Source organism: Bufo bufo, chromosome 4 (genome assembly GCF_905171765.1).
Source record: "Bufo bufo chromosome 4, aBufBuf1.1, whole genome shotgun sequence".
In the NCBI taxonomy this organism is placed as follows: domain Eukaryota; kingdom Metazoa; phylum Chordata; class Amphibia; order Anura; family Bufonidae; genus Bufo; species Bufo bufo.
This window is the reverse complement of record NC_053392.1, coordinates 503,500,228-503,516,592: the sequence shown is the minus strand read 5'-3', so window position 1 is coordinate 503,516,592 and position 16,365 is coordinate 503,500,228. Positions and strand designations below refer to the sequence as shown.

The 16,365-nt window shown below is 42.7% G+C and overlaps 1 protein-coding gene across 1 annotated transcript in view; it reads right to left on the bottom strand.

Moving 5' to 3' along the window:
• Nucleotides 1–16,365, bottom strand: part of LOC120998797 (two pore calcium channel protein 1-like) — a 78,226-nt gene that overhangs the window by 3,226 nt on the left and 58,635 nt on the right. Inside the window, exons 13-18 of the mRNA XM_040429635.1 lie at nt 9,810–9,897; nt 8,360–8,429; nt 7,933–8,152; nt 5,806–5,896; nt 4,022–4,135; nt 1,127–1,236 (exon numbers count right to left, since the gene is read on the bottom strand). Of these exons, the coding sequence (XP_040285569.1) occupies nt 1,127–1,236; nt 4,022–4,135; nt 5,806–5,896; nt 7,933–8,152; nt 8,360–8,429; nt 9,810–9,897 (693 nt within the window). The remainder of the gene's footprint in view (nt 1–1,126; nt 1,237–4,021; nt 4,136–5,805; nt 5,897–7,932; nt 8,153–8,359; nt 8,430–9,809; nt 9,898–16,365) is intronic.

Below are 16,365 nucleotides of genomic sequence, written 5' to 3'. Positions count from 1 at the left end.
AGGCAGCCCGCGGCCTTCTCACTGTTTACCGCTGGCCCCGTGACTTCACGACTAGTATCAACTGGCCTGGGCGGGGCTAAGCTCCATTCAAGTGAACAGAGCTTAGCCGCGCCCAGGCAAGTTGATACTAGTCGTGACGTCACTGGGCCAGTGGTAAACAGCGAGAAGGCCGCGGCACTGCTGAAGCGCCGCGGCCTTCTCAAACAGCTGATCGGCGAGTGTCCCGGGTGTCGGACCCCCGCCGATCAGATGCTGATGATCTATCCAGAGGATAGATCATCAGTTTAAACAAACTTCAGAACCCCTTTAAGTGATATTATATGTTCAAGTTCTAGAAATTAAAGTAAAAAAGCAATTGTAAGATAAACACTTCAGAAACATTCATATTCCATCTGTTCGGGAGAAGGTTTTTTTCCTTTGCATAGCGCACATATAAAACTCTGTATAGTATATAACAGTGAGCCTGACTTAGGCTCCATTCACACATCCGCAAAACACAGACACACCGGCAATGGGCGTTCTGCATTTTGTGGACCGCACATCGCCGACACTATAATAGAAAATGCCTATCTTGTCCGCAATTGCGGACAAGAATAGGACATGTTCTATTTTTTTCGGTATCGGAATTGTGGACCCAGAAGTGCGGATCCGGACAGCACATCATGTGTCTCCATAGAAATGAATGGGTCCGCAATTCCGTTCCGCAAAATGTGGAACAGAATTGCAGACGTGCGAATGGAGCCTTACCATTATTTTTCGTCAGTTTTCTGATGTGAAAAAGTTGCATTGTGTTTGCGACTTTTTAAACACCACATTTTTCCACTGCCTCTTCCTCTTTCCCGTAAAGCGGGTGTGGTGAGGCGGGGCAGTTTTCTGGCGTAGAAGATGGAAATCTACTGCAGCCTAGTTTCAGTTCAGGCACACGGACTGCTAATTTATGAACAGGCGTACACGCTAGTGTATGATAAATCAGGCCAATAATTTACACAGGTAATACTCATTCACAAGGTGATTTGTAGACAGATCTTTACAATCACATATATGTGCCAAATATAACTGCAACTATAGGAACTTTCAAGAAAAAAATAAAAATAAAAATAAAATAAAAAAATAAGTAAAAACATACGTTTTGAGGCAATTTGAAACATCAATCCTTTCTGGTTCCCCTCACCAAACCCTCCGATATTTTCACAATTGTCCATATTGTCCACCAAGTTCCCAGTAGGAATATCTCCCCTGTGTTGAATGAGTAACAGAGATTGTATCAGATATGACTGCTTGCTGTAGGATAAAGCTGAGCTTAAATGCTAGATTCAGAATGAACGAATTCAAGAATTAAATCAATGTTCAAAGAATTACAGGCTATTTTCCTGGAGTGGATTTTTTAAAACTGTCTATACAACTTATACCATGTAAGTCCTCTTTCAGGTGGACAATGTTCACATCTAGGAGCTCTCCGAGTAAAGAACAAACAGCACCCAGAGTAAACACCGATGTAATATAGTCGATTCACATGGACTATTAGGCCCCTTTAAGACAAGCGAGTGTCACGCTCCGGACTTGCAGCGCAGCACCTGTCCTGAACTTCCAGGACTGCCGGGGTCACATAGCATTATATTGATTTATGATGCTATGTAACCCTTAGAGTTCTGGAATGTATTGGATAACACTGAAATAATGCTGTCAGTGTTATCCAATACATTCCAGAACTGTAAGGGTTACATAGTATCATAAATCAATATAATGCTATGCGACCCCGGCAGTGCTGGAAGTTTAGGACCGATACTGCGCTGCGAGTCCGGAGCGTGACACTCGCTCATCTGAAAGTGGCCTTAGTGTCCATGCAAAAAAGGTTGCAGCATGCACACTCCAGCTCTGATTTACCCAATCAAGTGAATTTGTTTGTGAGAAAACAGCACACAGACCCCATTCGCATGCCTCCTGTTTAACCCCTTCTAACCCCGGTGACTTTCCGTTTTTGCCAAGCCTTTCAAGAGCCATAATATTTTTATTTTTCCATTCACATAGGTGATTGAGAGCTTGTTTTTTTGCAGGACAAGTTGTACTTGCTAATGGGACCATTTATTATTTCATTCATTCAAGGTAGTGGGAAGCTGGAAAAATATTCAGAATGAGGTGAAATTGGAAAAAAAATAACACACAATTTTGCCACAGTTTTATGGGTTTTGTTTCTACAGCGTTCCCTATGTGGTAAAAATGACCTATGCTCTTCATTCTCCAGGTCAGTAAAGTTAAGGCAATACCACATTTATATTGTTTTTCTTGTGTTTTAATACTTATATGCTATACTATATTTCAGGCGCAGATGGCGCCTCTTCACAACTTCGGCGGAACCACCTCCAGATATAGGGGTCATTAAGACCAATGTTTAAAACGCCGGTCTTTATAAATGTCCCCCAAAATCTTTGAAAAAAATATTTTTTTCTTTTCATTGTGATATTTTGACACCCCCCCATAACTTTTTTTTATAATTACGTCTAAAGGACGATCTATAGTTTTTACCATTTTGGTGTGTGAACTTTTAGTCACTTTTTATCGAATCTTTTTGGGAAGTGAAGTTTTGTTTTTGTTTTTTTTCGTTATGCTGTTCGCCTATGGGATATTTTAGATATTTAAAGTTTTTTTATAACTTATTTTTCTTTTTACTTTCTTTTAGACCCCCCCAAGGACCTAACATCATGCAAGTGTTAGATTGCCACTTCTATATATTAATGAGAATAAATCCATTGACAAATAGAAGATTCAGTATATTGCAATGTAGTGCTGCCACCTGCAGGCCTACATTGGAATATCCCTGTAAAAGGCACAGAAGCCTCAGGAGGCCCTGGCCTTTGACAGGCAATGTACAGCTCCCCCAATAACCCTAAGCCTGGAAGCACAGTGCTTCTGGGTTTTGCGCTGTTGGATGCCGTGGTCACATTATCACTGATCGTAGACATTAGCCCCGGGTTTCTGCTGTATGAAACAGCAGAAACCCGGTGGCTATGGTGTCCACTTCGCTTGCAAGCACCATCTCATCGTAGTATTACGGCAGAGGTTAAAAACCTGTCTGTTTACCATTTGGAATACAGTTGAGTTTAATTCTTACCATCTGAAAAAGTCCTAATACTAAAACTAGAAAAAAAACAAAAAACATATCAAGAGAGTGTTTAAAGGTTGTAATATACCGATTCCCTTTAATAAGAATAGGTCATCAAAATCTGATTGGTGGGGGTATGACTCATGTACTGCGCCGATTAGCTGTCTTAAAAGTAACAGTAACGTCAGACCTAATAAAATGAATGGATTTGAGCTTTAATATGTATGGCACTGTGTGTGGTGTTCAGTGAGGAGGCATCTTCAAACAGCTGATCGGCAGCAGTGCCCAGTGATTAGATACTGGTCACCTATCCTGAGGACAGACCATATTTAAAATAAGTAATATTTAGTTATTCATTATAGCTAAATTCTTATCAAACTAATAAGACTATGGCTTAAATGAATGTTTATGAGCTGTCAGGAGTTCAGGGCTATACATTGAGCTGTCAGGGCAGCAACCTGACAGCTTCAGTGTGAAACTGAAAGCAGGATACTTCCCAGATAGACCGAAACTTAACCCTGTAGATCAGAAACTGTTGAAAGTTTTTAATAAAAACCAATTGAAAAAATCTTTTTTTAGCTCGAAATGAATAAAATGCAATTATAAAAAAAAAAAAAAAAAAATGGTCCCAAAGGTCTTCTTAGCCTTTAATGGGTTAAAGCTCCATCGGTCACGGAAAGCAGGGACAGGAAACACAAATGTAGATGCTTAGAGTACCCATGGTACGAAGTGAGGTTCTGTCCACCCACTCTGCTTGGGGAGGCAAAACCCAGTTTATTGATAGCTCATGGAGAGTCAGCACACCTCAGCATGCTCATGGCGATGTGCAAAAAAATATAGTACAAATTACTAACTATGCCAACTGTAACGGGGGCAGTACACACAGTAAAACGTAATTAAGACGATGCACATATCACTCACTCCTGTACTGCCATTCCTAGCTCCTGGATCTTCTTTTCAATGGCAGTTTCAACTTCACTTTTCTCCAGGGAGTATTCCACAAAAAATGCTTCCAAAATAAAAGCTACGAATATGCTGAAAACCAGAACATACAAAGTAGTTCAAAAATATAACATTTACTGTCCAAAGGGTTTGTTGTCATTGGTTAAGGCTCAGAATCACTGTAACTATAATATTATAGAATGGTAATATCAGAGATTCCCTAATGTTCGACTAGAATTGTTACTGATTCAGGTAACATACCAGGGCAGCTTGACTGCGCATGCAGAAGACAACAGCGCATGTACGGGATTTTGGACATTTGTGTAATGATAAACCCTGCCCTCAGGGACTAGGGTTGCACCGGGTATCGAATTTTCGAAAAGTTAAAAAAACCCGCACCAAAATATCTAAAGTTTAAATCCCCCTTTTCCCAATTTTACATATAAAAATATACACATACAAAACACAATAAAAAAAAAATATATATTAGGTATCGCCATGTCCAAAAAAGTCCGAACTATTAAAATATAAAAAAATATCTCCTATGCAGTGAACGCTCTAACAGAAAAAATAAATAAACATGCAATTTGCCATTTTTTGTCACCTTGTCCCCCCCAAAAAAGGATAGGACTGTTCTATTATGGGCCGGACGTTCCATAAAATGTGGAATGCACGCGGCTTTTTTTGTGTTTTATTTTTTTTGTGTGGTATCGAGTAACGCAATACGTTTTTATGGTAGGTCACCATGAAAATGCAATGTAAGCTACAGACAGCATGTTATAGAGCAGGAGGAGCTGATAAGATATACATATTATACAATTTTATTGGAAATTTAGTAAAACATGTAATTTATATTTTTCAATTCCTGCTCATTCTGGGCTTTGAAATGAAGGAGGCGGTCCTATCAGTGATTGACAGCTATCTCTGTATACACAGTCATAGAGGGAAGGCTGTCAGTCACTCATAGGACCGACTCCTGGACTTCAAAGCCTAAAATGAGCAGGAATATAAAAGAATGAAATACAAGTTATAGATCTCCTCCTGCTCGATTACACGCTGCCTGCAGCTCAGACACCATGTTCAGTATTACAGGTTCCTTTTAACCAAGCCAGACTGAGTGTATTCAGTCTTGGAAACATGCTCCGTGTGAGAGAGCTGTATTTCCTGGGCTGAACTCACAGCATCATCATGATTTATGATGCTGTGAATTCCAGTCTCACCACAGGTCTACAGAACTGTAGACACAGCACACCACAATGAGATGGGAATTCACAGTATCATAAATCATTATGACGCTGTAAGTTCACTTCAGAGGAGCAGTGTTCAGTGTGGGAAATTCAGCTCCCACACACAGTGTGTTTCCTGGACTGAATACGCATGTGTGAAACTTGCCAAAAGGAATTTTCGGAGTTCTTAAAAATTTGCACGAGGGTGGATGTTATAGAATAATAAACGTTTGAACTTTTTAGGAGCATTCTTCAGATCGCTGTCCTACCGCATGAGAAAATTCACACTATTCAAGTTCTAACCACAAGGGATGAGATCGTAACAGAGTAGTTACTTTCCAGTTCATTGTACCTTATGCTAGGGACGCACCACGTGTTAGAAGATAGTTTATTTTTTATTATTGTTTAGATACTTTTAGAACCGGATGCAACAGAATGTTTTTTTAGTGGCCACTGGCAAAGTAAACAGTACCTATGCAAAAACCTTACAGAAGATATCAAACTGTGGACAGAAAACTGCATCTTTCAAATACTTACTTAATAATCATGATGACAACCACCACGTGGAACGCAATGAAATACAATTTTGCTGCAGGATGGGTCACAAGAGCAAACCCAGTAGCAATAAGTAGGATGTTAAGAAAAGTGAAAATTAAGCATAATGCTTCACAATCTCTCCCTTTAGAGCTGCAGTAAAATAGCATATTTAGAAACTGACATATTCTGCATTAAAATAAGCAAAAATGCCATATATATTCCCCTGTGAACCTTGCACTCCCGCCATTCTACCTGGTGCTTCTAATCAAAAGTATCACATAGTTGGATTCTACTTTGCCCAGAAACCTATAGCCAAAAGCCCAGGAGAGGCATGTGTTAGAGTAGTTCCAATTGTGAGAAGCCACCTTGTCTCTGGTAGATGGGCCCGACATATATTTGATCAATAATATGCGCAAATAGCTTCTACCTTTCATATAAAGTATAACAGTTATGCAGTTTACTTTTTCACCTGTGTCTTTGAGCATTGAGCAGGGTGCTGCTACTTATAGTTCTATGCATTATGTTGCAGCCAAAGTAGCGTGCACCTATGCCACAGGCACAGCTTTGCAGGCAGCTAGCTTTGGCAGACCTGGGAACCCTCACTACCTTCATAGCAATGGACTGAAGTCCTATGATTTTTCCAGGGGGCTTCAGTGGGAGGATAGATGGATCTGCCTTCCCTCTGTCTAGCGGTTATTGACCATGGCATCTGAGGAGTTAAATTACCAAGATCGAGTTCTCTCTGCTCCCGATCATAAGCTGCCAGGTGTTTGCTGTATTATACAGCTGGAACTTACTGTGTATGGAGCAGGCTTAGCTCATGAGCCCGCTCCATACATTCTATGCGCACAAATACCATACATGTGTGTCATTGTGCATTAAGGGGTTAAAGAACATTATTGTGCTGTATGAGGCACATGGTCATACACTGCTTTCAAAGGTTACTATGTTAAAGGGGTTGTCCCATGAAAAATATTCAGCATTTTTCAAACCAGCACCTGGATCTGAATACTTTTGTTATTGCATGTAGTTAAAATTTTACCATAGTAACTGAGTTATTCAATAAAATGTATCTGTATTGCGCCACCTGCTGTTTGTTATTTTTCTTATTTCTCTGTCCACCTCGCTGAGGTGGACATATATGCTCAGTGCCATTCTTTAACTGCCTCCTGAGCTGCGATAGGAAGACAGCTGCAGAAGAAAGGGCACCCCCCGGAGCGGTCAGCTTGATATAAATCTAGCATAGCAACTGGAACAATGAATGAGGAGATCTCTGGATCTATGTGAGGTACAGGACTGGTTCTAGCTTTTTTGGAAAGATTATTATGTACTGTAATTACCGTATTCTTTGCCCTATAAGACATACCTGCCTATAAGGCTGGGTTCAGACCTGAGCGTTTTACAGCGCGTTCCTACGCGCTGTAAAACGCTCAACAGGCAAGAACCAATGTTTCCCTATGGGAAGGGTTCTCACCTGAGCGTTTTACAGCGCGTACGATCGCGCTGTAAAACGCCCGACGCTCAAAAAAGTTCTTGAGCTTCTTTGGGGCGTCTTGTCGCGCGTTCCCGTATAGACTTAGCGGAAACGCGCGACAATAGGCGTTCGCTTGTTGCGGAGCCGCGTATGTCAGACGCCCGTAGAATCGCGCATACAGAGCGCGACATCCCGAACGCTCAGGTCTGAACCCAGCCTAAAAGGTATCGTGAGCTGTCATTTGGATTTAATGCTATACCTGCCTATAAGACGCAACTAGGTTTTAGAGGAGGACAATAAGAAAAAAATATTTTTCATTAGACCTCAGATCAGACCAGCAATCAGACCATAGCTTACAGCCCCAATAAGACCCCCAATGCCCTCACGCTCTGCGCAGCCACAGCACAGCTGACGGCAGAGGATCAGGAAGTGGTGAGTACAGAGCCTGGGGAGCAATGCATTTACCGCTTCCCGGTCTTCTGGCATTAATGAGCGCTTCCATAATGGAAGCGCTCATTAGTATTCGCCCCATAAGACGCAGTGACATTTCCCCCCCACTTTAGGGGAAAAAAGTGCGTCTTATGGGGCGAAAAATGCGTTACATTAATTATGTTATAGTCTGTTAAAAAATAATCAGTAAGACAAAAGGATATCATGCCACTGGTTAACCACAGTCAGCTCCACTAGAACTACAAAGGCAGAACCCAAGTTGTTGAAGTTATTCTTGCAGTATTTGCTTTTGGCAAAGGAAGAGTCCTTCAAGGCTTCGGCTCCGCACTGCTGGGCGTAAGGCTCACTCGAATTCTCAGGGAAGAAACGGATTTTGTTCTTGAAAACTTCCATCCCGATAATGGCAAAAACATAGTATATAGTCTAAGAAGAGCAAAAGATCATTACAGCCATAAGGCAGCGTAAATCCTCTGCAATAACAAACTAGCACAATATTGCAGGTGTTGCTTCTTGAATTGCAACATTTCCTCCTAGCCTAGTTTTAATACATGCATCAAAAATAGAAATGTGAAATATACAGTATGCTTACTATTAAAACAAAGACAAAAAAAAAATTGAAAATGTACATACTAAGATAATGCCACAAAATGTCAACATTGTTGGAAGGATGTTTATCAATGTGTTCATTATGACTCGAAACCTGCAAGAAAAGAAGGAGTATTCTTTAAAAAAAAGGCTGTGTCTGTGTTCCATGGTTGAATATGGCGATGGCAGGCATGAGCACTACTGAAGATAACCTCTCACTACACTTGGCTACCTCTGGCAGTTCCCTAGAGTTCAAATGGGGAAGCAGTGAGCATGCTTGACTAAAGATACATTCAAATGTCAGACAAAGGACCTTCATTCTTATGATCAGTGGGGGTCCCTCACCAATGAAACACATATCTTTTAGCGAGCATTCACACGACCGTGTTGGTTTTGCGGTCCATAAATCACGGATCCGTGTGTTCCGTATGTCTTCAGTTATCTTTCCTTTTCCGTTCCGCAAGTCCGTATAATACGGACGTGGTGCTTCCGTGTGTCATCCGTTTTTCACGGTCCGCAAAAAACTGAAATGGGACTGAAATGGGGTTTCCTAGAATGTTTTCAGTCCAGGGGTCCGTTAAAAACGAATGACACACAGATGCATTTCTGTGTGCTATCCGTTTTTCACGGACCCAATGACTTTCTATGGGGCCACGGACCGCGATTTGCGGCCAAGTATAGGACATGTTCTAAAAAAAAAAAAAGGAACGGACACACGGAACGGACAGCACACGGATGAGAATAAAAGGCATACCGCGATTTTCACAGACCCATAGAAATGAATGGGTCTGTGCATTGTCTGTCAAAATTGCAGAACGGACGCGGAACGGACACGGAAGAAAAACACGTTCGTGTGAATGCTCCCTTAGCCTGTGGATAGGTGATAAGTAGTCATTCTGGGACAACCAATTTAAACATCTTCTCACAGGTCACTTAGTTGATATCATAGGTCTGTGCCTTGTGACCCCCTCAATCACTAGAGTAAAGGAGCATCATATAATTTCATCTTACTTGAAAGTCTTAAGATCTCAGTGATATGGGATTCTATGCATATTACAGTAGCCGACTGCAATGAATGGGATTTCCTGACTACAGGCTCAGATATTTTTATCTCTCCAAGTCAGAAGATGAAGGGCACAGGGCTTCTCTGAATGCCATGGCCTAACAAAGGCATGCTCAACCTGCGGCCCTCCAGCTGTTGTAAGACGACAACTCCCACAATGCCCTGCTGTAGGCTGATAGCTGTAGGCTGTTCAGGCATGCTGGAAGTTGTAGTTTTGCAACAGCTGGAGGGCAGCAGGATGAGCATGCCTGGTGAAGGCCACAGGGCAGAGCCACAAACCCTTGCCAATGACATCTTCTGAATGTATCATTTGAGAAGATTTTTTAAAGGGGGACCTTCCGTTTAATAACTCATCATGCCACCAGTGTCTACTTGTTTACCTGTGAATTCGGCACATGGTGTGCGATGGCACATAGCTAAGAATTAGAATACCTCTGAATACTGTCAATGATCCTTATGAGCCGGAGGACACGAAGAATGAAGACAATGTCTAGAATCTCTTGACTGTTATACAGACTCTCTGTGAAGGAAAAATATTCCATAATTAGTTGTCAGGTGAACTACAGTATGTGACAGCCTGCCAAGAAAACGATCACCAAGAAAAGGTAGAATATCCTCTAGCGATATTTCCCACCTCAATAAGTTGTAGTTAGTCTTTAGGTATTAGAAATAAATTCCCTGGCAAGTCAGGAATTCCCCAGTATGGATTGTATGAATTATCATTGATCTACTCTGGGGGAGGAAACGAGTTAGGCTTAAATTAGAGCATTTTTATAAACCGATAAAACAGGGTCGAATAAATCTTCTGTTTTCAAAGGCTATTTTATGGCATCACAGCTATGGTTGTACCATGAATGGAAGAAAAGTCCACTATGTAGAACTTTGGTGAAGAGGTCGCCACATGATAACATTTTTACGCTACTGGAATCTGGTCAATTAATTAATCACCAACAGGACAGCTACTTATTAAGTCCTGGAGCACTATCAGAGATTGGTTTGGGATAAAGGGATCTCGTTGTTGTACGCCCCTCTGGCATAATTATCATTTACAGGCCCTAGACGAACTGGTTGGGGGATCAGTATTGCTAGAACAACATTCGCTATCTCACACAGGTGGTTGGAAATGGTTATATTTTTTCCTTTTTGGAGTTAGCACAGAGAGAAGATATTTCTAATTTATCTTGGTTTCGGTATTTTCAGCTACGTTCGGTACTTTCTAGCATAAAAGACAAATTGGTTTTTGATATTGATACTTCCATATTTTTGCATGATTTGATAGTAAAGCCGGCACAGAGGGTTAAGATTTCTCAATGTTATAAATATTTACTTAAAGAACGATTTATTGAATTACAGTCCCTTGGGCAAAAGGCCTGGAGAAGGGATTGCCCAATGATTCAATCAGCAGATTGGGATAATATATTGGGGAATGTGGCATTAGTTTCTCATAGTTTTAATCAGACACTAGTTCAATTTAATATTATACACAGAATTTATATTACACCTTTTTGGCTTAATAAATGGGGTTTGAGAAACACTTACAATTGTCCATGGTGTGATACACCTGAGGCTGATCATCTACATATGTTTTGGACCTGTATAGATATGGATACACAACTATAGCATTCAAAAATTGAAAGTGGCGATCCCATTTAGGGTAGAGTCCTGGATTTTGAGTGATCTATCTAAGGTTGGATGCCATAAATATAAAAGGATTCTTTTGCTAAAGATAATGTTTTTGGTAAGACTGTTGATTGCACATGCTTGGTTTTCATCTAATGCTCCAAGGACAGATACATGGCTAAATCTCGTTAGCAAGATTAAAAGTTATGAAAAAATCTTATATAAAACAAAGAAACGCTGGGGATAAATAGTTTAAAGATAGGGGGCGAATGGAAATAGGATTCCTGCCTCAACCTTCTCAACATCCCCGTTCTGCCTTCTTGTCAGATGGACGGGAGACGCATCGCAAAAAGGGGGGGGGGGGGGGGGGGGGTTTGGAAGGGATTTAGGGGATTAAGATTAAAATAAGAAAATTGAAATTATTCTATTGAGGTTTTATTTTGTATGGAAACATTATTCCTTAAAGGGAACCTGTCATCGGGATTTTGTGTATAGAGCTGAGGACATGGGCTGCTAGATGGCCGCTAGCACATCCGCAATACCCAGTCCCCATAGCTCTGTGTGCTTTTATTGTGTAAAAAAAACGATTTGATACATATGCAAATTACCCTGAGAGGAGTCCTGTAGGTGAGATGAGTCAGGAACAGGACTCATCTCAGGTTAATTTGCATATGTATCAAATCGTTTTTTTTTACAGAATAAAGGCACACAGAGCTATGGGGACTGGGTATTGCGGATGTGCTAGCGGCCATCTAGCAACCCATGTCCTCAGCTCTATACACAAAATCCCGGTGACAGGTTCCCTTTAAAGGGGTTGTCAGAGTTATGTAAAAATAAAAATACAGTAACTGTAAATCTGATGGGCAGCAATATACAGTCATGGCCGTAAATGTTGGCACCCCTGAAATTTTTCAAAAAATTAAGCATTTCTCACAGAAAAGTATTGCAGTAACACGTTTTTCTATACACATGTTTATTCCCTTTGTGTGTACTGGAACAAAACCAAAAAAGGGAGGAAAAAAAAAGCAAATTGGACATAATGTCACACCAAACTCCAAAAAGGGCTGGACAAAATTATTGGGCCCCTTTCAAAATTGTGGATAAATAAGATTGTTTCAAGCATGTGATGCTCCTTTAAACTCACCCGGGGCAAGTAACGGGTGTGGGCAACATACAAATCACACATGAAAGCAGATAAAAAGGGGAGAAGTTGACTTAATCTTTTCATTGTGTGTCTGTGTGCGCCACACTAAGCATGGAGAGGAGAAGAGAACTGTCTGAGGACTTGAGGACCAAAATTGTAGAAAAATATCAACAATCTCAAGGTTACAAGTCCATCTCCAGAGATCTTGATGTTCCTTTGTCCACAGTGCACAACATTATCAGGAAGTTTACAACTCATGGCCCTGTAGCTAATCTCCTGACGAAGCCGTTGAGGTGAAACACGCGTCGAGGTCTCGCGCCCAGGGCCGGTCATTCATCTTGCCACCATGTCTTCAGGTACGTCCTGTATTTAGCGCGGTTCCATGCTACGTGCGGGGTACCCCTGTATGTATCCACGCTGGGTCCCTTGTACTTAGGTGCACGTTAGTTATGGTTTTGATTTCAGCCTAAGTGACTTTTTTATCATATTATTGTTTTTGGCTGATTGTGATATCTACATCATACCGTGTATGCTAGCTACGACTCTGGGGTTACTATATCTGGCCTGTGGTACTTGTGTACCATACCCCTATTGGGGAGACCATATATGTGATATTCATCTGGTTTCCCAGAGTCTTAGCTTTTGCTTTATTGGTCGTACCTATTTGTGCTTTACATTGCGCACGAACTGTGCTTTATCTTGCGCAGGTCTATGGTGGTTCCTTTGAATTTACTTACCCTGTGCTTCTCCGTGTACTGTATTACATCCTGTTGCTCTCCATTATTTATATTTTATAATAAATGATACCTTTTGATATAAACATTCCACTTGTTTGGCTTTTAGTTTACTCTGGATGTGGTACAAGTGGTCATTATAGCTGTCTAAGTTGACAGAGCTGCCTTTTTGTAGGTTAATAAATACCCTGTAGCTAATCTCCCTGGGCGTGGACGGAGGAGAAAAATTTATGAAAGGTGTCAACGCAGGATAGTCCGGATGGTGGATAAGCAGCGCCAATCAAGTTCCAAAAGATAATCAAGCTGTCCTGCAGGTTCAGGGAGCATCAGTGCCAGCGCAAACTATCCGTCGACATTTAAATGAAATGAAACGCTATGGCAGGACACCGAGGAGGACCCCACTGCTGACACAGACATAAAAAAGCAAGACTACATTTTGCAAAAATGAACTTGAGCAAGCCAAAATCCTGAGACCAAGATAGAGCTTTTTGGTAAAGCACATTGTTACGACCAGAGGATGTGGATCCCCTGTGTCAGCTGATAAAGGACTGGAAATTAGTCCAATATGGCTGACTGCTGACTCTCAGAGTCAGGACCCTGGTGTCTGCACCTGTTACCTTGAATGCAGCTACCTGCAGTAGTGTGAACAGAGTCCAACAGAGGCAGAATAAAGGAACAGATGGTCTTTACTGGCAGACAGAATTCAAAAGTCACTTGACAGATACAGGCAACACAAAGTTCAGAGCAATATAGCGTGCAGATATAAGCAGTCTCATAGGCAGTGCAGGGTCTGGATCCAGGCAGACTTACAGCAGGAGATGGGCAGACGCGTAGTCAGGCAGTGCAGGGTCTGGATCCAGGCAGACTTACAGGAGGAGATGGGTAGACGCGAAGTCAGGCAGTGCAGATATAAGTGGTCTCATTGTCAGGCAGTGCAGGGTCTGGATCCAGGCAGACTTACAGGAGGAGATGGGCAGACGCGTAGTCAGGCAGTGCAGAGGTCTATAATCCAGGTGATCCAATAAACAGACGGCAGGCAGATGCGTAGTCAAATGAAGCGGAGGTCAGAATCCAGGAAATCCAATAAACAGACACAGTGGGACGCTTCAGCGGGAGTCAAGAGGTACAACAACCACGCTTGGGCACTTCATGATGAGTGAAGCTGCCTTAAATACAAATAGTCCCGCCTCCGGGTGGGGATGGTAATCAGGAACCAGCTGCCTACTCCTATAAGAAAGGGAGAGGTGCGCGCGCGTGTGCTATAGCGCATCAGATGACACCTGGCAGTGAGGACAGATGCGGCGGTATGCTGGCGGGCACCTGCGTCTCCTACAAGGTAAGCCAGTACTGGGACCCATAGTGCTGCGATGTGCAGACAGCGATCTGCCACCCTGCGGTGGGGACACAGACCCCATACTGACACACATCATTCTACTGTTTATCGAAAATGGAATGAGGCCTACAAAGAAAGGAACACAGCACCTACAGTGAAATATGGTGGAGGTTCATTGATGTTTTGGGGTTGTTTTGCTGCCTCTGGCACTGGGTGCCTTGAATGTGTGCAAGGCATCATGAAATCTGAGGAAACTGATTTTGGGTCGCACTGTAGAGCCCAGTGTCAGAAAGCTGGGTTTGCGTCCGAGATCTTGGGTCTTCCAGCAGAACAATGACCCCAAACATACGACAAAAAGCACCCAGAAATGGATCGAAACAAAGGGCTGGAGAGTTCTGAAGTGGCCAGCAATGAGTCCAAATCTAAATCCCATTGAACACCTGTGGAGAGATCTTAAAGGGAACCTGTCACCTGGATTTTGTGTATAGAGCTGAGGACATGGGTTACTAGATGGCCGCTAGCACATCCGCAATACCCAGTCCCCATAGCTCTGTGTGCTTTTATTGTGGGAAAAAAAACTATTTGATACATATGCAAATTAACCTGAGATGAGTCCTGTCCCTGACTCATCTCACGTACAGGACTCTTCTCAGGTTAATTTGCATATGTATCAAATGTTTTTTTTCCCCACAATAAAAGCACACAGAGCTATGGGGACTGGGTCTTGTGGATGTGCTAGCGGCCATCTAGCAACCCATGTCCTCAGCTCTTTACACAAAATCCCGGTGACAGGTTCCCTTTAAAATTGCTCTTGGGAAAAGGCGCCCTTCCAATAAGAGAGACCTGGAGCAGTTTGCTAAGGAAGAGTGGTCCAAAATTCCCTGTGAGAGGTGTCAGAAGCTTATTGATGGTTATAGGAAGCGACTGATCTCAGTTATTTTTTCCAATGGGTGTGCAATCAAATATTAAGTTAAAGAAGTTCTGCACTTTGCTTTAACTGATGATCTATCCTCTGTATAGATTATCAGCTTCTAATCAGAGGGGGTCTGACACCCGGGACCCCCGCCGATCAGCTGTTTGAGAAGGCAGCGACGCTCCAGTAGCGCCGCGGCCTTCTCACTGTTTACCGCCGGCCCAGTGACGTCACGACTAGTATCAACTAGCGTGGGCGGGGCTAAGCTCTGTTCACTTGAATGGAGCTTAGCCGTGCCCACGCTAGTTGATACTAGTTGTGACGTCAGTGGGCCGGCGGTAAACAGTGAGAAGGCCGCAGCGCTGCTGGAGTACCGCTGCCTTATCAAACAGCTGATTGGCGGGGGTCCTGGGTGTCGGACCACCGCCGATCAGAAGCTGATGATCTATCCAGAGGATAGATCATCAGTTAAAGCAAAGTGCAGAACCCATTTAATGGTGCCAATAATTTTGTCCAGCCCATTTTTGGAGTTTGGTGTGACATTATGTCCAATTTGCTTTTTTCCTCCCCTTTTTGGTTTTGTTCCAATACACACAAAGGGAATAAACAGGTGTATAGAAAAACATGTGTTACTGCAATACTTTTCTGTGAGAAATGCTTCATTTTCCTGAAAAATTTCAGGGGTGCCAACATTTACGGCCATGACTGTATAACTGAGCTAAGCAAGTTTTAGGTAAAAAAAAAAATATATATTTCCTAATTTCCCTGGTTCTCTTCTGGCCCTTTGTTTACTTGCAATAACAACATTCTCTGCCGCTCCCCCTGCTCTGCAAAGGGAGTGAATACAAGTACTGCCCTGAGCGACATGCCTGCCTGCTGGGAGACTCAGCAGCATGTTGTATGTGTAGGACTACAGGTCCCAGCTGTACAATGACACCGCTGATACACACAGGATCTTCCCCCTACCTGTTGTGCAATGCTCTGCAGAACTCCTCTGATCCTGTGCCCAGAATTTGTCTCCTCACTGCCTGCAGCCCTGAGTCTGTGCTACTGAAGGGGTTAATGATCCATGGAGGCATTGCGGTATGACGTAGCGGAGTAGCTGCGTGGGCGTGCCGCACGTCCGCATGGGTAGCGGAGTAGCTGCGTGGGCGTGCCGCACGTCCGCATGGGTACCGCCCCCTCACCCACCTGCCTCGGCCCGGCGTCTCGGTCTTCCCCCCTGCCTTGTCTCTCCCGGCACG